General features: G+C 45.7%; 1 protein-coding gene and 1 long non-coding RNA gene across 45 annotated transcripts in view; one reads left to right on the forward strand and one right to left on the reverse strand.

Moving 5' to 3' along the window:
* The window catches only part of FOXN3 (forkhead box N3), a 466,688-nt gene that overhangs the window by 189,442 nt on the left and 252,981 nt on the right, over positions 1-24,265 (reverse strand). For 39 of the 44 annotated variants that reach the window (XM_005562000.4, XM_045397619.2, XM_073998047.1 and 36 more), the window contains one exon: positions 6,303-6,439. The exons of the other annotated variants lie outside the window; for them this stretch is intronic. In XM_005562000.4, the coding sequence (XP_005562057.1) occupies positions 6,303-6,439 (137 nt within the window). The remainder of the gene's footprint in view (positions 1-6,302; positions 6,440-24,265) is intronic. 44 annotated transcript variants of the gene reach the window in all.
* LOC123574707 (uncharacterized) lies at positions 5,900-19,188 on the forward strand. Its single transcript, XR_012416054.1, has 2 exons — positions 5,900-6,125; positions 18,882-19,188. It is a non-coding gene; the product is annotated as an uncharacterized lncRNA (long non-coding RNA).

Genomic DNA, 24,265 nt, shown 5'->3' on the forward strand with positions numbered 1-24,265 from the left:
AAAGTCAAGGTCACCCATTGGGGAAACTGTCTTTTCATTTAACTATCAGACATTGAGAAAGGTTAGAAAAATAGAAATTTCCTAAAAAGTTGGTGGGAATGTGGATTAGAACCAAGTGTAAAATCAGAAGGCAATTTGGCAGTGTCTATTGGAAGCACTAAAATATGCATATTCTTTAATGAGAAATGACATATCTAGGAAGGAGGGGCACAGGCAACATAAAGATTAAAACAGCTCGATGGACTTTCCCGAAGAGGTGCGGGCAAGCAACCGAAATACACCACCCCTCCTTCCACTTTCCAGGTCTAGATTCTGAAGGCCACACGCCAGAGTCTCCCTGGCAAAGGTGTAGATTCCCCAAGCAAGCTGGCGTGGCTCGTTTGTACCTGAGTAGCCCGAGCTCAGCCACGGGTACTCTACTAAGCCCAGTGGAGTGTCATTTCACAAAACTACCGTTCCAAGAACTGTGGCATCCAAACTACAAAGAGACCCCTCGTGTGGCTCAGCGGATCTTCCACAGAATGAGGCAAAAGCAAGAGCCCTTCATAACCCGCTCTTCACTGAAGTAGGTCAGGCGACTCTCAGTGATGCAGTGATTTTACTTTTCATTCTACCAAAAACGATTTGGATATTTAAAATTGATCAATGAGTCTGCATTTTGGAGACCGCTTTTTTTAAAAAAAAACCAACAGAAAAGTTACAAAGACAGCACAGAAAGCTCCTGTATACCCCTCACTTAGTTTTCCCTAATGTTAACACCATATATTACTAACAAGACATTGGTCACAACACTGGTATACTACTATTTTTTTATTTCAATAGTTTTTGGGGTACAGATGGTTTTGGGTTACATAGATAAATTATTTAGTGGTGATTTCTGAGATTTTAGTGCACCTGTCACCCCGCAGTCTTTTATCCGTCGTCCCCCTCCCGACCTAACCCCCACCCCCCCGAGTCCCCAAAGTCCATTATATCATTCTCATGCCTTTGCTTCCTCACAGTTTAGCTACCACTTATAAGTGAGAACATATGATATTTGGTTTACCATTCCTGAGTTATTTCACTTAGAATAACGGCCTCCAGGCCAGGCACAGTGGCTTACGCCTGTAGTCCCAGCACTTTGGGTGGCTGAGGCAGGTGGATCACAAGGTCAGGAGTTCAAGACCAGCCTGGCCAAGATGGTGAAACCCTGTCTCTACTAAAAACTACAAAAGTTAGCCAGGCATTATGGTTGGCACCTATAATCCCAGCTACTCGGGAGGCTGAGGCAGGATAATCGCCTGAATGTGGGTGGCAGAGGTTGCAGTGAGCCAAGATCGCAGCACTGCACTCCAGCCTGGCAACAGAGTGAGACTCCATCTCAAAAAATAAAATAAAATAAAATAAAAGAATAATGGCCTCCAGCTCCATTTAAGCTGCTGCAAAAGACATTATTTTGTACCTTTTTATGGCTGAGTAGTAGTCCATGGTGTATATATACCACATTTTCCTTATCCACTCGTAGGTTGATGGGCACTTAGGTTGGTTCCATATCTTTGCAGCAGCGAATTGTGCTGCTATAAACATGCAGCATACTACTATTACTATTAACTAAACTGCACAGTTAATTCATATTTTGCAAATTTTCCCCTCATGTCCTTTTTCTGTTCCAGGATCCCATCCAGGACATCACAGGACACATTTGTTCATCATGTCTTCTTAGCCTCCTCTGGTCTGTAACAGATTCTCAGACTTTCCCTGTTTCTGATGACCTTGGGGCTTTGAGGAGTGAGGACCGGGTTATTTTTGCAGAATGTCCCTGCTGAAGGACAAAATCATTGTTTGATGTTTTTCCCATGACTAGACTGGGGTTATGTGTTGGGGGAGAAAGACCACAAAGCTGAAGTGCCAAATTTATGACGTCCTACGAGAGGTACCTGGTATCAACATCACATCACTGAGGATGGTATTTTCATCACCTGCGACACAGCGTTCACCAGGTTTGTCCATTCCAAACGCCCTTTTCCAGGCTCTCATCTTTAGAAACAGGTCATTAAGTGCAGCCATTCAGGGAGTGGAGAGTTCTGTCCCACCTCTTTCAGTGGAGAAAGAGCTACATCAAGCATTTGGAACTCTCTATATGGGAAATGTATCTCTTCTCTTGTTTGTTTGTTTATTCAATCATTTATTTCTATCAGTCTGGACTCATAGGTATTTATATTTCCAGTTATTTTCCAACACTATGTTATTTATTTTGCTGCTCACCACTGTCCCAGCTTTGGCAACTGGGAGCAACTTCAGGAGAATCTCTTTGACACCCCTGCCCCCAACCCCATCATTTTGTTCTATAAATATTTCCTTACTTTCTGCTTCTCCATATTTTTATCAGCAAAATGTCTCACTTAAGAAAAGGGTTGTTATGGCCGGGCGTGGTGGCTCAAGCCTGTAATCCCAGCACTTTGGGAGGCCGAGATGGGTGGATCACGAGGTCAGGAGATCGAGACCATCCTGGCTAACACGGTGAAACCCCATCTCTACTAAAAAATACAAAAAACTAGCCGGGCGACGTGGCGGGCGCCTGTAGTCCCAGCTACTCGGGAGGCTGAGGCAGGAGAATGGCGTGAACCCGGGAGGCGGAGCTTGCAGTGAGCCGAGATCCGGCCACTGCACTCCAGCCTGGGCAACAGAGCGAGACTCCGTCTCAAAAAAAAAAAAAAAGAAAAGGGTTGTTATGGGGCGGTTTATGCCTCCCCAAAATTCATACATTGAAGATTTAGCCCCCAATACATCTGAACGTGACCTTATTTGGGAACAGGGCCATTGAAAATGTAATCAGTTAAATACGATGAATCGTTACGGGAGAAAGATGGGCCCCTAAGCCAATATGACCAGTGTGTCCTTACAAGAAGGGAAAATCTGGACATAGACACCACACAAGAAAACGAACGCCAAGTGAAGGTGAAGGCAGAAATCAGAGTGATGTTTCTACAGGCCAAGGAAGCCCAAGAGCATTCCAGCAAAATGCCAGTAAAGCACCAGAAGCTAGGAGAGAGGGGCGGAACAGATGCTCCTTCACAGCCCACGGATGGAACCAACTCTGCCGACACATTGGTCTTGAACTTCCAGCCTCCAGAACCGAGAGACAGTGCGTTTCTGTTGTTTAAGTCACTTGATTTGAAGTACTCCACACTGAGCTCTGCACTTCAATTAAAAACAATTCACAAACTTGGTATCAACAAAGCAGGTGTGGAAGAACATCCTAATATACATTCAAAAGGGCACTTTAGAAAACAAGAGGCATGGCCCGGCGCGGTGGTTCACACCTGTAATCCCAGCACTTTGGGAGGCCGAGGTGGGTGGATCACAAGTTCAAGAGATTGAGACCAGCCTGGCCAACAAGGTGAAACTCTGTCTCTACTAAAAATACAAAAATTAGTCGGGTATGGTGGCATGTGTCTGTAGTCCCAGCTACTCAGGAGGCTGAGGCAAGAGAATCCCCTGAACCCAGGAGGCAGAGGTTTCAGTGAGCCAAGATCATGCCACTGCACTCCAGCCTGGCAACAGAGCGAGACTCTGTTTCAAAAAGAAAAAAAGGATGGTTGCATCGGTACTGAATACGTCTCAAAAAAAAAAGAAAACAGAGGCACGGGTCTACACATCTCAATATTTAGCATGGTACTTGTATGTGAGCAAGGTCTGGGCAGTGCTTTCAAATGCCTCACTTTTCCCGCAGCGTTTCCAGCCACCTGCAGCTCAGTTCAGAGTGACATTTGCCAAGCACACCTGCAAGTCCTAGCAATAACCGCCCATTTAGTATAATCACCATCTTCTTCAGCATGTTAAGTACCAGCCCCGTGAAAGCCAAGCACTTCCCAGGTGCCCCTCACAGCGATCCAGCAAGGGGCTGACAGGTGATTCCCCGCATCACAGTGGACCCAGCCAGAGCACGTCAATTCGGCATTTTTGGGTCCCTGTTTAATGACTCGCTTTGTTACATTTCCATCTTCTCTAGGTCATGTCAACAAGTGGCCTGATGGCTTAGAATTGAGCCAAATGCCACATCACTGTAAGACACCGAAATATTGTACAATTACCCGGTGTTCAGTGGCTTCAGTGCAATTTCACACACTAGAGGATCCTGAAGCAAACTCTCAGCTTTCAGATGAAGGGATGACAGTCCCCAGGAAAGAGAAAGTGACTTGTTCTCCTGGACTTAAGGCATGGAAGAGGCAGACTAGAATCTCATCTGTCATCTCCCTCCACAGCCAGTGACCTCTGTGGAGGGGAAATCTAAGCACCGCATGGGCGGAGGCAGAAACTCTTTTTTTTTTCCCTCAGTCAACTGGGGAGAAAGGCTGGAGGTGACAGAGCGGGGTCTGAAATATTCCTTTGGAAATGATTTTCATTACAAAAGCTCTGGTTCGTCTGCATTTTTATGTCTATATTAAAAATCAAATGAAGTCATTAAGCTAAGGCCAGCTCAGAATGCCTCTCGCCTGAATATGCATTCGTGTTCCAACCCCCAGAGCTCCTCTATAATCCTTCAAATTATTAAATAAGTACTGTGTTTCCCTCGGGGTCACATTTGGCAACAAAATACTGGTCTAAATGAACCAACACATGACCCAGGGAGTAACACGTACGTTCTTAACTTCCTAGAAGCAAAGGGAGATGAAATACTTCTGAGGTGTAAACTGGAAAAGCCAGAGAAGGGTACTCCATGCAGCTTGGAGGGTGGGGGGAGTCGAATGACAAAGCAACATGAGAATCTGGGAAATAGTTCAATAATTAGTGTCATGTCCTCCTTCACCAACCTTGTACATCGGCAATTCTCCACTCCAATCCTGGTTCGCTTCCATTTGGGGAGTGGCTATGGACACAAGGAGAAAACCAAGCATATGGCTCTGTCCTTCTGGACATGTCTACAATGTTGGCTGGGCTGCTTTAGAAAATCCCATTTTCTCTCCTACAGCTATATGACCTCAAGTTGTCATTTCGAATAAAGTATGCTTCCACTGATTTTTATGAACACAGACAAAAGCTGCTACAACCTTCCCCCCCCACACCAAACCTTTCAAACCAACTGTAGTTGCTATGTAGGGTTATTTGTTTCTAAGGCAACAGCGTATATCTAAGTACTAATGGCCTGTCCTTTTGCCAGGCAACAAACAGCCTTGTGATGCAACTGCACCTGTCTCGGCTACGCGTTACTATGGAGACGCTCCAGTTGCTATGGGTACCATCACGCTAATCGCCTAGCAAAGGCAGACATACAGCAGTCTTCTCAGAGAGCCCAGCTGTTCCTCCCTGTCTCTTGCTGAAGACTGATTGTCTAGGGCCTGTGATGGAATGCTTCTCAACTGAGATGCACAAGAACTTCATTAATGCTATTTCAGAAGATCACTTTGTGCTCCCTCCTGCAGAACAAACAGCAGACTAGGAAAAGAATCTGCAAAGAAGTGGACTGTAAAATTCCTGAAGTCTATGACATCATGCCATCCCTAATTAACCTCAACTTTCTGTCCAAGGATAATTCCTCTTAACTAGGTGGTTACAATAGAAACATTTCTATACATTTTAAAACATTTTTTGTAGCGTTGAGGAATGCATTTCAAACTCAAGCATTATGTATTGATAAAAATCGATCTTAAAAATTTGGTTCTGATTATTTGGCTCTCTTTTGGAATCTAACATTAAGACACTTTTTTTAAAAAGTGACAGGCTACTTACCCTCCCTTCCAATTATATATTTGTAAAAATGGTACCCATGACCTTACTGTCTCAAACAAACGGGCATGTGAGAGGATGAAATGTCTCTATTGTTTCTACTGTTCTCCTTGAAGAAGCAAAGACCAAGTAACCACAACAAATGGTCACCTGGGAGCACCGTCTACATGGAGACTGAGAAAGACAACAACGGGGACAAATGAGTGAGCCTCCACTGATCGTCTGCAGAGACCAGCCAGATGAGGGGACGATGGAGTCGCCTGCTTGACTCGTTCCTGTACTTTTATCCCAACAAAACGTGACAAACACCAAGATGTGAAAGCCACAACTTTTCTTTGTAAATGTTTCTACCCAGGAAGACATGATTTCACCCACTACGAAGCCTTCTGGAAGCACATTCCTCTGAAGCTGCAGCAGCGGTAAGGTCTGTAGGAAATACAACAATGGATATGCCTCCTAATAATACTTAATTTCTTTCTCATTTACCTGCAGTTATTTTTAAAATCTCATACGGCCTATTAAATTAATTTCCACGCAGGTCTCTGCCAAAATAATGCCATTTCAGTAGACCAAAAAAAGAAGTCTGAATTGCTTACCTTTGATATGCCTGAGGACAGGTGGGAGGTGTATTGAACACGTGTGGGTGTGGGTGATAAGGTGTCTTTTTCAAAGCCTGAATTAGATTTTGTCTATACTCTGGGTCTATGCACCACAACGACCCTTTCCCAATACTCTGCAAAGAAAATTAAAATACAAAGGCATTAATACAGAATTATTAAGTACTTTGCAATAAGTAGATGTATAGCTATTACCACTTATTTATTTTAAAATTTTTCTCATTTGTTGACTGTTTGCCAGCCTTAAATATTATACTGACAATAGAACTCCATAAAATGCACTTCAATCTTACTTGTATTATGTTTGATAGGCAAAATGAACATATTATTACCAGATTATGGTGATACAACAATATTACAATTTTCATATCCAAACTACCAAAAAAGGAGCATCTCATTTTTCAGCGTCAACGTTGAAGAACATGTGCATTCTCTTCTAAAAATGAGTTTAACTGTGTCAGATTTCTAATGTTTGGGGAAGGGAAAAAAAAAAAAAGAGGGCCGAGACACCCCCAAAAGTCCATCTCTGCTCTAAAAATTTAGTTATGTTTTAAAACCATATGACATCGGGACCATTTTATAACAACAGAAAAGTAATCTCCTTGTTTTTTTCCCACTTACTCACAAAAGAATGACATTTACTCTTGGAATGGGATTCTGTAATTACCTTCCCTAAGAAACAAAAGAACTCAGGCAGCAATGGTAAGCCCAACTCAGAATCCACTATTTATTTTTTGGATTCCTCAGTTCCCAGCAATCGACTCCAGCCGTTAAGAGTTGAATCTTTAGAAGTCAAACTTTAAAATGTAAATTTTCTAAAACTGTTCTGTGGAGAGCGGGAGGCTTCCTGTGAGGCCCACTTCCTGTGAGGCGTTTGGTCTATGGACAGCCTATTTTTAAAAATGTAAGTCCTTCCTTTGAGGCCCCCCTGGAACTGGCAGCAGGCCCACAGGCAGTCGCTCCTCTGGCTGCACACTTTCAAGTGACCGAATGTACCCAAACTGTTTGATAAGGTCATTTGTAAATATTTACTGATTTGCAGAGAAAAGAAGTTAAATTACATAAACCCGTGCCCACCTCCTGCTTTCAGCCAACAGTAAGATTGATGTTGTCCTCCAACATTTAGAAAGCAAACAAGGAGCTGTTTAACTAACATGGGGGAAGGGGACAACCCAAAAAAATCCCACTGAAGGAGCTGTAAAAACAAGTTACTCCTAAAATCTTTTTTAAAGTTTTAAAAAATCTGTGTTTCAGTCATCAGTTCACCCAAGTAGTTTCCTTACAAACATTACTCACAGAGCCCATTAAAATACTTTATTATCAACAACATCAGCAAGCTGTGCAACTGGAATTAACTCTTTCTGGTGCAATGAGAATAGGGGAATTGCTCAAAGCCACAGCTGGGGCTGGAACCTCTGACCACCCTAGTCAGCCACCCCCAAGTGCAGGCGTGACCCCAGACACAGGTCAGAGTCTGGCTGGACACTCTACACTCAAACATCAGTGTTCTCAGTTTAACTAACCGGATGTTTAAAGACCTGAAAGATTTCAACTTTGGAAAATTCAACATTCCTATGTGTTTTTTCCTTTCACGCACACATTCTCAACCCCAGAATAGTTCAGGGGGAGCAGTGAGACTTTCCAAGTAAATCAGGCGGGTCACTCAAGAGTCTGCTCTGGAACCTTCATCCTTTCCTTTGGGAAAGAGTTGTGCAGAAGAAAGCCAAAAGCTAAGAAGCGGAGAGGTTTCGGGGGAAAGAGAGGAGACAGGTAACTACCAAAATTGGATAACATAAAACAAGCCACCAAATCCTGTCAACAGTAGGGGTCTGGCGTGATTCCATCAAAGGCTCCCGGTGGAGCCCTGGGCCAGCCGGACCTGCCTTTCTGATCTCTTGCACCCAAGGCTCCAAACCAGCAATAGCTACACTGAGGGCCATGGCTGACATGTGACCCAAACATTTCTGCAATGATACTGTCTCAATTCTGGGAACCCAGTGGCTTTTGTTCTCATCATGGTGGCTTTCAGGGTGGGACCATTTAATCTTATGCTAAAAAAAAAATATGACAAAGAAATGAAGGACAACCAGTTGGCCCTCTCAGGGAAATAACCATAAGCCAACAATGTGGTTTCTCCTAATCCTAACCTAAGTGTCCTGTTTACTGTACCCTTGTATACCCATATTAATGTATGCTGCCATTTAAAAGTAAGGCAGATTGAACCCAGGAACCAGAGGCTGCAGCGAGTGGAGACTGCGCCATTTGCACTCCAGCTAGGGCAACAACACTGAAACGCCATCTCAAAACACATAAATAAATAAAAATAAAAACAAAAGTTAAGCAGAATAAACCCCCAGGACCGTGCAGGACATTCACAAGGTAATTGATCCAGATGCAGAGAGCAGGCTGAAGAATAGTAAGAACAGGTGGTCCGGAGCCACAGAGACGTTTCCTGAGTGGCCCTGCACAAATCACAGCGCCATGGGAAGTCTTGGCTTCCTCACTTAAAACAGTGACCAACTTAGAGATAGTTAGGAGGTTCAGAGGTGGCATAATATAAAACACCTTGAGTTGCAGCCCTACCTACAGGTACTCAATAAATGGCAGACAGCATCATGAAAATCTCCTTTTGGACACAAGAAAGAGAATGAAACTGGCTGTACAATGTCTTTCATTGAACCAAATCTGATTGATTTTCATCTCCAACAGCAGCAGTGGGAAGGGCCTCCAGCAAACAGATGGGGCGAGTGAAGATAAAATGATCATCTATTCGAATGCACTGGTGGTCCTGGCTCAACAAATTCACTGGGAAGAGGTTTTCAACATTCTCAACTCCCCCTCTATTTTCATCACTCCCTACATCTGCTTTCTATGAACCCCACACTCCACACTCACTACTGGGACTTCTACCTTGCTCAGGAAGCTACTGTCACCGATTCATGACTACCTGGCTGCTAAAAGTCTTTTGCCCAGGTCTCTGCACTGTCAACATCAAGCTGAGGTTTCATTCCAAAGTTGGTCAGTTCATTATGACCATCTCCCAACTTTGTTTTTGTTTTTTTTTTGAGACAGTCTTGTTCTGTCACCCAGGATGGAGTGCAGTGATGTGATCTGGGCTCACTGCAACCTCCGCCTCCCAGGTTCAAGGGATTCTCGTGCCTCAGCCTACTGAGTAGCTGGTATTACAGGCGTGTGTCACCATGCCTGGCTAACTGTTTCTTTTTTAAGTAGAGATGGGGGTTTCACCACATTGGCCAGGCTGGTCTTGAACTCCCGGCCTCAAAGGATCCGACCGCCTCAGCCTCCCAAAGTGCTGTGATTACAGGCATGAGCCACCACACCAGGCATCTCCCAGTATTAACTGAAGAAATTTTCTCAGGCTTGGATCATAAGGTTCCTACCCTGATCTATTTGGCATTTTACAATAAGAAAGGCCTGAAATTGCTGATAGTTTTTTACAATCTAGACACTAATTTCAACATATCTCATACTTAGCAATGCTGGCATTCCAAAGAGGAAACAAACAAACAAAAGACATCTTAAGGACACACCCACGGGAGGGCCACCAGCAACCACAGCACAGTATCAGGCTGCTCTTGGAAGGCCCACGAGAGAGGCCGGCACCACGTCTCATTTTCAAGCATTTTCCTGGGTTTCATGTAACAGTTTGGAGTAGTAAAATGGTTTACTTGAAAACTTTAAAAATGGAAATATGCGAAGGATAGAATGCTTAAGTTTCTTAGGCCAGAAAAAATTACATTTAATGTTCCTAATAGGAGAGAGAAGGTTATAACTTCATTGTACTTGTGTAGTAAGTTTGAGAGTTGGAGCTTTCTTAGAAAAATATCTGCATCTTATCTGAAGACAAGACTATAGAGTGCTTTTTTTTTTTTTTTTTTTGAGATGGAGTTTTCGATCTTGTTGCCCAGGCTGGAGCGCACTGGCACAATCTTGGCTCACTGCAACCTCCGCCTCCCGGGTTCAAGCCTCTCATGCCTCAGCCTCCTGAGTAGCTGGGATTACAGGCACCCGCCACCACGCCCAGCTAATTTTTGTACTTTTAGTAAAGACAGGGTTTCTCCATGTCGGCCACGCTGGCCTTGAACTCTGACCTGAAGTGATCCGCCCACCTTGGCCTCCCCAAAGTGCTGGGATTACAGGCGTGAGCCACTGCGCCCGGCGTGGAATGCTTTTTATAAAAAAAAAAAAAAGAAATAGGCCGGGCGTGGTGGCTCACGCCTGTAATCCCAGCACTTTGGGAGGCCGAGGTGGGTAGATCACCTGAGGTCAGGAGTTTGAAACCAGCCTAACTAACATGGTGAAACCCCATCTCTACTAAAAATACCATAATTAGCTGGGCTTTGTGGCAGGTGCCTGTAATCCCAGTTACTCGGGAAGCTGAGGCAGGATAATCTCTTGAACCCGGGAGGCAGAGGTTGCAGTGAGCTGAGATCGCACCATTGCACTCCAGCCTGGGCGACAGAGCGAGACTACGTCTCAAAAAAAATAAAAATAACTGTGAGGGCCATGCACCATTAAGTGTTAAGGAATTCAAAGTAATAAGGGAAGAATATTCATTTATAGAAAAGTATGTATGTGTTTGTATTCACACACCCACATTTTTGTGTGCATATACATATATACACTAACCCCCAGAAAAAAAACTAATGAGAAAAGTTACATGGAAAAATGAGTAAAAAAAATTATGGATAAGCACAAGTTTATTTTAAAATTAAAAATCACCTGGGAAATAAAAATCAACTCCCTGTTAGAAATTAAAAAAAAAAAAAATCAAAGTACAAAAAGAAAAGCAAACAAGAGCCCATATTGTAGGAAGAAATGGTTAGCAAAAAATGTTAAAAAAAAAAAAAAAAAGTAATTAAATCTTCTTTTTTTTGAAATGGAGTCTCACTCTGTTGTGTCCAGGCTGGAGTGCAGTGGCACAATCTCAGCTCACTGCAACCTCCGCCTCCCGGGTTCAAGCAATTCTCCGGCCTCAGTCTCCCAAGAGGCTGGGATTACAGGTGCCCACTACTATGCCCAGCTATTTTATTTATTTATTTATTTTTAGTAGAGACGGGGTTTCACCATATTGGCCAAGTTGGTCTCGAACTCCTGTCCTCAGGTGATCCGCCTGCCTTCGCCTCCCAAAGTGCTGCGAATACAAGCATGAGCCACTACGCCCAGCCTATATTTTAAACATTGTTATGCAAACTGTGGGCCAGATACATTCATGGGTCATGAAATGAATGGAATGGATCATAAGCAGCACTATTTTAATGGAACAGAATGTAACAAACTAGAAGCAAATAGAATGGACTACAATATATCTGCAGTAACAAATAGTGAAATTTGTATTTGCACAGTTGTGTATATACATGTTTACTGATCACCAAGTAACACACTTCCTATTGGGAAGCTGGGTCAACAAAGTTTGGTAACCACTGATCTAGGACAGTAGTGTCTGGTTGTCTCTTTTCCCCCTTCTCACCACTTGTGAGGAAGAAAGCCTCGTCAGCAACAGTGGGGGACTTACACACGGCTCTGGGGCAGTGCCTAAGGAACGGGGATAAGGAGGCGGGCCCCATGTCAAAGGGGAGCAGGCGCTACCTCTGCCCAGGCTGTCCTGCCCTGGCCAGGGCAGGGTAGCCTGTAACAATTTTAGTTTGTCCAGAACGTTCAGGTATGAAAAGAAACAAACAAAAAAGACAAAAGGACCAAAAAAAAAAAAGTATGATTTTAGACTTTAAAATTAAAACAGGCTTACGCCTGTAATCCCAGCACTTTGGGAGGTCAAGGTGGACAGATCACCTGAGGTCCGGAGTTCAAGACCAGCCTGGCTAACATGGTGAAACCCCATCTCTACAAAAATACAAAACTTAGCCTGGCATGATGAAGGGTGCCTGTAATCCCAGCTACTTGGGAGGCTGAGGCAGGAGAATCACTGGAACCCTGGAGGCAGCTTGTAGTAAGCCGAAATCGCGCCATTGCACTCCAGCCTGGGTGGCAGAGTGAGACTCCGTCTCAAATAATAATAATAATAATAATAATAATAATTTAAAAATTATATTAAAGCAACACTGAAAGTTTACATTTTATAACAATCTTATTATGCAGGTGATATTTACACTTCAGAAATATTTAAGACAATTGTAACCCTGTAAAGCTGATGAGCTATTAAAACAAGACAAAAACAAAAACAAAACGGAGTGGGGAGCTGGGTATGTGTTGGTGATCTGGAAACAATAGCTTTTGATGTTTCTGACACACCATTTTGGAGGGTGCTTCTAACACTAACCACCTTCATTCATTCCTTCATTCATTTGCTCATGCATTCATTCATTCATTCCTATGGTGCCTACCACATGCCAGGCACCATGAAGAATCTATTTGTGAATACAAAACAATACAAAAAGGAGACCGCCCTCCTGTCGCTTGGATTCTAGAAGGGAAAAAACATAGTAAGTAAAGAAATAAATAAGCAAGATGATGACAGACTGTAATACATGCTAGGAAGGAAACAGAATAAGCCATGAGTTAGAAGAGAGGAAGTTGCTGCTGTGTGAGAAATAAATGGGCTGGAAGTGGCAAGAGCACCTGCAGAGAACTGACACGATGGTCTGGGCCCGAGATGACCATGGGTGTTGGTTCAGGTGGCAGCAATGAGATGGAGAAAGGAGGACAGCTCCCAAATGTACTCTGAAGCCAGGTGGCGGCTCACACCTGTAATCCCAGCACTTTGGGAGGCCAAGGCAGAAGGACAGCATGAGTCTGGGAGTCGGAGACCAGCCTGGGCAATACAGTGAGACCCCATCTCTAAAAAAATAAAAATAAAAATTAGCCAGACTGCTGCTTAAGCCCAAGAGTTGAGGTTACAGTGAGCTATGATTGTGCCACTGCACCCCAACCCAGGCAACAGAGCAAGACCCTGTCTCTTTCTTAAAAAAAGGAGATAGAGCAGGGCGCAGTGGCTCACGCCTGTAATCCCAACACTTCAGGAGGCCAAAGCGGGTGGATCATCTGAGGTCAGGAGTTCAAGACCAGCCTGGCCAACATGGTGAAACCCCATCTCTACTAAAAATACAAAAAATTAGCTGGGCACGGTGGCATGTGCCTGTAATCCCAGCTACTCGGGAGGCTGAGGCAAGAGAATCGCTTCAACCTGGGAGGCGAAGGTTGTGGTGAGCCGAGATCGTGTCACAGAACTCCAGTATGGAAAACAAGAGCAAACCTCCGTCTCAAAAAAAAAAAAAAAAAAAAAAAAGAAAAAAAGAGAGAGAGAGAGAAACCTGATAGATAGCAGTTGACACTGGCAATGCAGATCAAGTAGGAGAAGTAACTGATATTCAGTAATGGTGTGGGATCATTTAATTTCCCATATGAAAAAATATGTATATAAACATATGTACTAACTGGGTTTGTATACGTATACTTTGTGATGTTCTTATGATGATACAATTGCCTAACGATGTATTTCTCAAAACATACTCCTCCATTACGCAATGCGCGACTGTACCTGGAGGAACGGACTGCATAAGCCACCTCTCTCCCCTCTGCTATACCCTCATTGACCCCAACCTTTCCAACAGAAGCTCATGAATGTCATGGTAGACCTCAGGTCGTCTGGCTTCAGAGGTTTAACATCAACTGGTTCCTCTGTAACAAGGGTTAGTAAACTTTTCTTAAACAACTTCTCTTTCCTTTACCAGCCACCTCTAATCCATGGCCAGGTCCAACGACTTCTCAAAGTACATTCTATAGTATCTGTAGGTCACATGATCTCTGTTGCAACAACCCAGCTCTGCCATCATAGCACAAAAGCAACCATCAATGTAAACAGATAAACGTGGCTGGGCTTCAGTAAGACCTTATTTGCAAAAACATCGTCCATAGTTCACTGCCCACGGTCCTACAGCTCCAATACTGGTAGCCAGGATTCAGACTCACACCTCTCAGTTTTAGGAACCTTAAAAACCAGAGAAGGGGTTTTCGGGACTAAGGGATTTGGGCTGGGTCCTGTGGGATGGGTGGGGTGTTGATGATGGCCTAAGTCAAGTGTTCCACGGTCGAAAAGGAAGACCCCGGTGGGGACTACAGGCACAGACTAGAGGAAGTTACCACATCCGTAGTAAGAACACATACCTGGTTGGGCTGCACCTACCATCACTGCCTTGAGAAATCACCGCATACGTGCAGCTCACTCCCCACCCCAGGTCTTAGTTTCCTCATCTATAAATTAGGTGCTGAGATGAAATCATCCCAAAGGCCCATCATTCTATGCTTTGGGAACGTGTGATTACAGATTAATTAGAATACATGGGTCCTCATGTCTCCACCTCCTCCCCAGTTTATCAACACAGCCAGCTTTCTGTTCTAGGCCAGTACCACGCATGTGTGGTGTCAGTGAGAAACACATTATTGTGCTTTCAAAGCGCAGCCCTTACTTGGCTGACATGGACATTGGAGTCAGACAGACCTGGGTCCAAGTCTTGTTTCAATTTCCCAGCTGTGTGGATTTGGACAAAATATGTAACTGCTCCGAGCTTCCAATTTTTCATCCACAAATGGGAGTGACTTAATAGTACCTGCTTTGCAAGACTGTTGTGAGGATTAAATGAGATAATATTGTGCTTTGCTTGGCACACAGTAGCAGTTCAATAAATATCAGCTTCTCGGGGCAGGCGCAGTGGTTCACACCTGTAATCCCAGCACTTTGGAAGGCAGAGGCGGGCAGATCACCTGAGGAGTTCGAGACCAGCCTGGCCAACATGGTGAAACTCTGTCTCTACTAAAAATACAGAAAATTAGCCAGGCATGGTGGCGGGCACCTATAGTCCCAGCTACTTGGGAGGCTGAGGCAGGAGAATCGCTTCAACCCAGGAGGTGGAGGTTCCAGTGACCCGAGACGGTGCCACTGCACTCCAGCCTGGGCAACAAGAGAGAAACTCCGTCTCAAAAAAAAAAAAAAGAAAAAAATCAGCTCTTGTTATTATGGTGGTAACAAAATATTAAATAGCCAGCTTTCCTTGACACTGAGCTCCAAACCATTCAGTGCCTGCCCAGATGGAATAGGTGCTTGTCAAATTGTGAAATCATGCAGATTTCATCTAAAAACATTGCATATGACTATTTCCTTTCCATAGTCTGATGTTACTTTCCTTGGTCTAAAAGAAGTGTTTTGTTTCAGATGCATTAAGATGGTGGTGGAAATGGAAGGATCAAAATAGAACAAAGCAAAGAGCCGGCCACTGGAGTAGTGCCAAGAGGGACGTGGGACTTTGAGAAAGCCACTTGCTTTGAGTCATGTCTTTGTGCGCACTGAGAGATGCTGCAGCTGGTACGGCAGTCCAGGGCTTCCTAGAGAGGTCACGGCCCCAAAGGGCTTACCACCTGCCACCTCCTTCCTGGAGAAGGAGAGGCCCTGCCCTCCACACTGCATGGGGGCAGGACAGGGCAACAGCCTGACTTAGAGAATAAAACTGGAGTGGGCAGAGGTGGATAAGAGAAGGGTCTCCCTGGCTGGGACAGCTGGGCCTCTGAGGCCACTGTTCTCTCAGGGATCCTTGAGCTCATGGTGGGAACTGGAGCGGATATGGTCCACTTCCTCGCCACCAAAAGACACCTGTAGCTTTATAGAGAGGTGGCCTAGAGTTGGCACTCCTCATCAAGCTGTCATTCTGTCCAGCATATCCATGGTCTTCCAGGATCTGGCAGGCTTGAAGGCTTCTCCTGGAAACAGCCTAGGTTTATTTCACTATGAGTGCCCAGCTAATTCCCTGGGGCCCCTGAACACTGGCCTTGCATTTCTGCCCCCAGTGCACAAAGTACCTTCCCCTCCTGCCAAGACTGGCTCCTCCTCTACTCTGGACCTGGCTCTGGCTCAACTCCTCAGGGCCCAGCTGCCCCTAAAGGAGGAAGGAGAGAGGGAAAGAGGGAGGGACGAGAGAGGAAAAGAAAGGGATGGAAAGAGAGGGGAAAAAAGAGAGAGAGGGAAAGAAAGAGGGAGAAAGAGAAAGGGAGGGGATGGGTGAGAAAGAGAGAGAGGGAGAGAGGTAAAAAGAGAGGGAGGAAGGGAGGAGGGAAAGGATAAGAGGAAGAGGGAGGGAATGAGAAACAGGGGAAGGGAAGAGGGAGGGAGGAAGAAAGGGTGACAGAGAGAAGGGAAAAAAAGGAGATAGAGGGAGTGAAGGAAGGAGAGGAGGAGAGAGAGAGAGGGAGAGAGGGAGGGAAGGAGGGAAAGAAGAAAGGCTGAGGCAAGAGCTGATACCCTCACAGCTGCAGGTTCCCCCATGTTTCCACAAAACTCATCCTCAGCCCCACTACCACCTCCACCACCACCTCCAGCACCACCACCTCCAGCACCACCACCTCCACCACCTCCACCACCACCACCACCACCACCTCCACCACCACCTCCACCTCCACCACCACCACCACCACCACCACCTCCACCACCACCACCACCACCACCACCTCCACCACCACCTCCAGCACCACCACCTCCACCACCACCACCACCACCACCACCACCACCACCTCCACCACCACCTCCAGCACCACCACCTCCACCACCACCACCACCACCACCACCTCCAGCACCACCACCTCCAGCACCACCACCTCCACCACCACCACCTCCTCCACCACCTCCACCACCTCCACCACCACCACCTCCACCGCCTCCACCGCCTCCACCGCCACCACCGCCTCCTCCACCACCACCGCTGCCTCCTCCACCGCCACCACCGCCACCGCCTCCACCGCCGCCACCGCCTCCACCGCCTCCACCTCCACCGCCTCCACCACCGCCTCCACCGCCGCCACCGCCTCCACCTCCACCGCCTCCACCACCGCCTCCACCGCCACCACCGCCTCCACCGCCTCCACCTCCACCACCGCCTCCACCACCGCCACCGCCTCCACCGCCTCCACCTCCACCGCCTCCACCACCGCCTCCACCGCCACCACCGCCTCCACCACCACCACCACCACCACCACCACCTCCTCCACCACCTCCACCACCTCCACCACCTCCACCACCTCCACCACCACCACCACCACCAGGCCAGAATGCAGACTTCAGTGGGTCACAAACTCATTCAAACTCCCGTGGGCCTAATGAAAAGTGGATCCTTGGGCCTGATTTTGAAGCAGGTCCCTGAACACCACTTATAAAGAGCTAACAGCATGGGTGTTGGGCAGGGCCCTGTGACACAAAGGCAGGGTGCTTTTCCTTAAGGTGGGAACCTCTAGAGGAACACAAACAAGAAGTGATTACAAAGGATTACACAAGCTGGCCAATGGGCTGCCGGACAACAGAGGATGAAAAAGATGAGCCCTGAGGGAGGAAGGGGTTAAAACTGCACACGCACACATGTGCACCAGCTCCTCCCAGGACCCCATGCCCCTGAGGGCTCATGCCCCTGCTCAGGAAGCCCCTCCAGCTCCCACCTGGGCTATCCCCATGGGAACACCCCCACACCCCCAGCCTCTTAGAGACTGAGTTCTCGTTACCACACCTCCTCTGGCCTTCCCACCAAACCCCTGCATGGGGTCCAGGATCATGTGTCTCTTTCAAGATCATGAGAGACAAATACTACAAACTAACCCATGACTATGTGCCCATGAGGGGTCAGAGGCAATGCCAGGACTTTCCCAGAGAACATTCTGGAAAGAATCCCCACGTGTGTGTGGGTCCTAACAAGGGGATCAAGTGGTATGTTTCTTGTCTACACTGCTAACCTGCTGTTACTGGGGACAAACCACTTGTCTTCTCAGATTTACAATCTCTTCATCTATATATTGGCAAAAATACCAACTTCTCCAAAAGTCATTTTGGGTTTAAATGCGATGATGACGTACACAATGTCCCTAACACCATACTCAGCATGGGAAAGGCAGTTAATCCACTTAATTCTCCTCTCTGTCAAGGGATGTCACAGTAGAAGTTAGTTGGTACTAGCAGAAAAACAAATAGAACAGAGCCAAGTTATTCACTATGAACTTATGGCCTCTGTTTCAAAATATATAGGGAAGGAAGACCAGGTGCAGTGGCTCATGCCTGGTCACAGGACTTCCAGAAGGTTGAGATGGGAGGACTGCTTCAGCCTAGGAGATCAAGGCTGCAGTGAGCTATGATCAAGCCACTGTACTCCAGCCTGGGTAACTGAACAAGACCCTGTCTTTAAAATATATATATATGTATATTCTTCCATATCAAAATATTTAGCAAGTGACTAATTCCTGAAGCTCCTTAATTTTCTAAAATTCTATCGTTTACAGTCTAATGACATTGGGGAAATGTTTACACTTCAAAAGTTTAAAAAGAAAACCAGCCAAGTACATAAAAGATGGAAGAAGAGAGGGAAAAAGAACAAAACTGATTACAAAGAATTTTTTTCTAGATACCTCATTGTCTATTCCCATAACAAAACAGACAATTACTCCAGCAGTTTAGATTAAAAAAGAAAAAAAAAGATTGCCGTAACAACCGTTAAAGTTGCAGTTTTATGTCCAACCTTGCTCTCTAACAGTTTTTGTTTGTTGTTGTTTTTTCAGAAGGAAAGATGGAAAGGAGAAGTTATCATTTCTTTCTCAAGATCCTGGCCCCATGAGCCTCAGTGTAGCCCTCGTTCCTGACAGCAGCACCAACAGGCAGGGAAGAGGGGCTCCGGTGCCCTGCAGAGAGCACCAGGTTCTCTGGCATCAGGAGCTGGATGAAGAGTCCCTGATAATCACAGCCACAGAATATTTCAAACTCACCAACATGTCCTCTAAATATCAGACAGGAAAAGGCTTCCCCTCCTGCACCTGTCTTACTATTATTTTACAGATGTATTCTAAAAGCCATAAAGGCGGAAATCACTATTAGTGTGTCACTTATATGATATTCAGACACCTGAGCTCTGTGATGACTTTAATGCCCCATAGGTCTTTCAGAAATCCGCCTCATATACCTCGGAACGCCCCTCCATCCACAAGGGAGCGCATGTGGAACAGGTGGAGAAGAAATTCTTTTAGGCCCATGGGTATAATGGTAAGGACTCTTGTAACTGCTACTTCTGTAGCAGAGAAGTTGGACAGTATGTGTGTGTGCTTATGCGTGGTTTGAATGGATGCAGGAAAAATCAATAATCTGCTTGCATCGACACCTAAATAAAACCAAAATAATCCCATGATTTGCCTAAAACCAAATTAATCTCTAGGAAAAACCTGCTGTGGCAGAGTTGTGTGGGGGTGGGAATTATAAAAGAAAAGCAGAATTTCCCCGAGCTTGAATTTCCCCGAGCTTCCGCTTTGCAGGAATCTCTGTTCCGTTACTCACTATTTTGAGAGAGCCCTGCTTCTTCCTCCTTCTCAGCACCAAACGTCAATGTCATTTTCACAGTGGGGAGGGCTACAGGAAGCACACATCTGCAGTGTGTCACCTTCTGAAGCTGACACATCTACTCAGTATTTGTTTGGGTTGAAAAGAGTTGTTTTTTTTTTTTTTTTTTTTTTTTTGGTACTCTCTACACTATTGTTTCCCTAGTGCCAAAAGCAGTCGAGAGCTAGCACGCTAACAACGATCCATCATAAAATGATCATGAAAACATCCAAAATATATTGACTTCGAAATACTGTCAAACTCTTCACTGCTAAGTTCTAATAAAGAAAACGAAACAGAAACACACCCTTCATACTCCAAGTCAGAAGGCCAAAGAGGTGGCATCTTTAAAATCACTATCTAGCTAAATCATTTTTATCCAACTAAATCCTGGGATTCTCCTAAATTAGTTTTACCACTCTGTCTTGGGAGGGCCGGTAGCAAATAAAGGTTTAACTCTTATCCACCTGAAACCTCACGCTATGACATAGGCTAGCTAAAAAAGGGTAGAGGCACAGAAGCATGTTTAAAAACTTCAAACGCATGCAAAACACACAGGAAGCTAAAAAGCGGATCATGTTATATACTTCTAATAGCTGCCATGCTATGCCACTTCAAAGAGTCAAACTATTACTCAAATGAACTCAATATATTATGTGGCACGAAGCCATAAACTCACATGTACAAAGTACACATGGATAGATTTTAAAATTTAACATGAAAGTTAAATAATTATTACAGAAAAACATAAAGTAACTAGAATAACTAACATAAAGTTACTCTATAATAACTTTATTATAGGCTGGGTCTGGTGGCTCAGGCCCGTAATCCCAGCACTTTGGGAGGCCGAGCAGGTGGATCATGAGGTCAGGAAATCGAGACCATCCTGGCTAACACGGTGAAACCCCTTCTCTACTGAAAAATGCAAAAAAATTAGCCAGGCGTGGTGGCGGGCGCCTGTAGTCCCAGCTACTCGGGAGGCTGAGGCAGGAGAATGGCGTGAGCCTGGGAGGTGGAGCTTACAGTGAGCCGAGATCGCGCCACTGCACTCCAGCCTGGGCGACGGAGCGAGACTTTGTCTCAAAAAAAAAGAAAAAAAGAAAAAAACAAACCAAAACTTTATTATAGAAAACAATGCACATTTGAAAAGTTTTATTTGTCTCCTGATAGGAAACAGGAATGTACAATGATGTGGTAAACTTGTCTGGAACGTGGGCATGTTCCTCTTTTTTTTTGTAACAGTTGTTTGTATCATACCCACAATCTTAGTCAAAATTGCATAAGCAAATTACAAAGAGGACAAATGGTAAAGTAAAAGACGTTATATTGCCCTCCTCGTGCCTTTTTAAAAAAAAGTTTGAAAGGCAAGCTGACAGTGCTAGTAGAGATGAGGGGAAATAAAATTCACCACTCATTGCATTTACATAAATAATGTGTTTAAATACATAAATATTCATTTTTAAAGCTCAAGGCCTAGTAAAGGAATTTCTAAGCATACTGAATGAAGCGGAGGGGGAAGCTGACAGCCAGCTCTAACTCCGGGCTGCATCTGGGCGCGCACTCCCTCCAGTACCTCCACTTTCTTTAAGGTGATTGCCATGCTGCACACGGTAACCAACGAGTCAGGTTTTATGGACGGCAATAAAGGTAACGTGGGCCTGACACATGGATGCCCTTGGTTGGGTTACAACTGGCCCACCTACTGCCACTTTATCTTCTGGTTGTCCGTAGTTACTCATCTATTTTTAAATGTTCCAATGTGATCTTATCAAATTGGCACATAATTTGATCACCATATTTCCGTAACTGAAAGTTGTTGAAAGTGCCTGGCCAGGTAACAGTGACAGGGTATGTGTACTAAGCCAGAGAGCTTCACAGTTATGATTTTTTTATTTTAATAAATAATCATGAGCCCTTCTCTCTCACTCTCTCTCTCAGTGAAACACACACACTGGGTTGTCTGGTGTTTGTTCTTGTAGAGTGGCCATTGGCCACGAGATCACCCGTCACCCACCCTCCCTAATTTTCAACAGGCACCCTTCCTGGGAGTTCCTGGGTTGCGAGCCCGGCTTTTAGCCACAGCATCCAGCCGACTGACACATCCACTTTTAAGGAGACACTGCCTCCACAGTGCCTCTCACTTCTAGCACAAGTACTCCAACCATGAAGGAGATCCCTTTCAACGAAGGGCGTCTAACACAGACTGCACCCTGATGTGGCAGCACCGGGCTCCAAAGATAAATCCGAAACCATCCCCGACCCACATGGGAGAAGCTGCAGGGACCAAATAACATTGTCAGTGTTACCGATTCCTTCAGCGTTCTTGGCAGCGCTGGTTAAGATATGAAGTGCCCTGGGACCAGAGGATGTGCCCGAGGTTGCCAGGGAGAGGACAGGCGTGCCAGGGAAAACTGCAGGTAAGAGGCTGCCAGGCCAGTGCTCCAGCGGGAACAGAGGGTCAGGGAGACAGAACGGGGGTTGGAGGCAGAGGATAAATTAACACTGTGATTCGTGGGTAGGGGGACGGAGGAAAACATTAAAGAAACAGAAGTGGCAGCAACCACGTGGAAAAGGCACTGATGCCTGAGCTACCTGTCCCAGTGGCTGTCCAGACAGCCAGGGCTCAGCAAGCCGGCCTCCTGGCCCAGAAACCTCCCCTAGTCTCCCAGAGGCCTATGGTAGAGAATTTAAAAGGTAAATGACTCAACCCCAGCATCGTATCTTCCTCAATACCAGCATCTCATGCTCCCCACAAATTGTGTTCCTGTGAGATCAAAAGGTGGGAGCTGCTGACCTCGGCAGGTGTGTGTCTACCTCAGAAACTGCTGAGTTCTACCATCAAAACTGAATCCCAGGCCGGGTACGGTGGCTCACGCCCATAATCCCAACACTTTGGGAGATCGAGGTGGGTGAGTCACTTGAGGTGAGGAGTTCGAGACCAGCCTGGCCAACATGGTGAAACCCCGTCTCTACTAAAAAAGACACAAAATAAGCCAGGCGTGGTAGCACATGCCTGTAATCCCAGCTACTTGAGAAGCTGAGGCAGAAGAATCGCTTGAATCCAGGAGGTGGAGGTTGCAGTGAGCCAAGATCACCCCATTGCACTCCAGCCTGGACAAAAAGAGTGAAACTCTGTCTCAAAAAACAACAACAACAACAACAACAGCTGAATCCCCGGCCAGGAACAGTGGCTCACGCCTATAATCCCAGCACTTTGGGAGGCCAAGGAGGGAAGATCACCTGAGCCCAGGAGTTCAAGACCAGCCTGGGCAACATGGTGAAACCCCATCTCTAGAAAAAAGGCAAAAAAAATTAGCCGGGCCTGGTGGTGCACGCCTGTAGTCCCAGCTACTCAGGAGGCTGAGATGGGAGGGTCACCTGAGCCCAGGGAGGTCAAGGCTGCAGTAACCCATGATCGTGCCACTGCACTCCGGCCTGGGTGACAGAGTGAGGCCCTGTCTCAAAAAATAACAAATGAACAAAAGAAAAACCTGAACGCCAGTCACTAAAGGATTCACCTCACCTAATACAGTGACCTAGATTTATACAGGGTCACAGGGCAACCAGGATAGCACACCTGTTTCTAAAGCCTTCTCAGCCCACCTGAGAACTCACTGCAACCTGGGGCACAGAACACGAAGAACGGTCCTCCTGAGAGTCAACCCGAGGCTTGTCCAGTTGATTAGTAACTGACAATTACACAGCGCGATGTGATAGCCAACGAGAGGGCTGTGGGAGAGAAACTCCACCAGGGGTTAAGAGTTACTTGATTAGGAGACACAGGGGAAAAGATCCCTGGCTTAACACACACTTTACACAGTGCGTTTCATCTGACATTGCAGAAGTGCCCTCTGGCCACCGTGTCCTGAGTCCTGAGCTGGGCCTCAGGAAGGACTCCTAGAGCCACTCTACCCATCTCCCTGGAGGAGGGGAGAGGCAGAGAAGCTCGATGCGTTATCCAGGAATACACAGGGATGCTTCCCAACCACACTCTCAGACCATGCTTCCATTACTGATTAAGATTTCCAAAACCAGCCAGCTTTTGATGATCCATGGAGATTTTATACATAAGAAATTTTTAACTCATTCAGTATACTGCTGAGTCACCTGGCCTAAGTGTCAGTCCAGCATGGAACTTAGAATACACACAAACATTAGTAGTAGTAGTGATAGTAGCAGCAACAGCAGCACCAGCGGTAGTAACTATTCATATTAACTTAGAACTGACCATGTGCCAAGCACCAGCCTAAACATTTTACGTACATTATTTATTTCACTTAATTCTACCAACAAACCTAGAAGAGAGATAGTATATGTTATGATCCTACAGATAAGGAAAGGGTATTGGTCCATACTCACTTTGCTGCTGACAAAGACATACCCAAGACTGGGTAACTTATTTTTTTAAAAAAAGAAGTTTAATGGACTCACATATTCCACATGGCTGGGGAGGCCTCACAATCATGGCAGAAGGCAAAAGGCATGTCTTACATGGCAGCGCACAAGAGAGAATGAGAGAGCTTGTGTAGGGAAACTCTCCTTTACAAACCCATCAGATCTCATAAGACTTACTCAC

The sequence above is a fragment of the Macaca fascicularis genome, chromosome 7, assembly GCF_037993035.2.
Source record: "Macaca fascicularis isolate 582-1 chromosome 7, T2T-MFA8v1.1".
Classification (NCBI taxonomy): domain Eukaryota; kingdom Metazoa; phylum Chordata; class Mammalia; order Primates; family Cercopithecidae; genus Macaca; species Macaca fascicularis.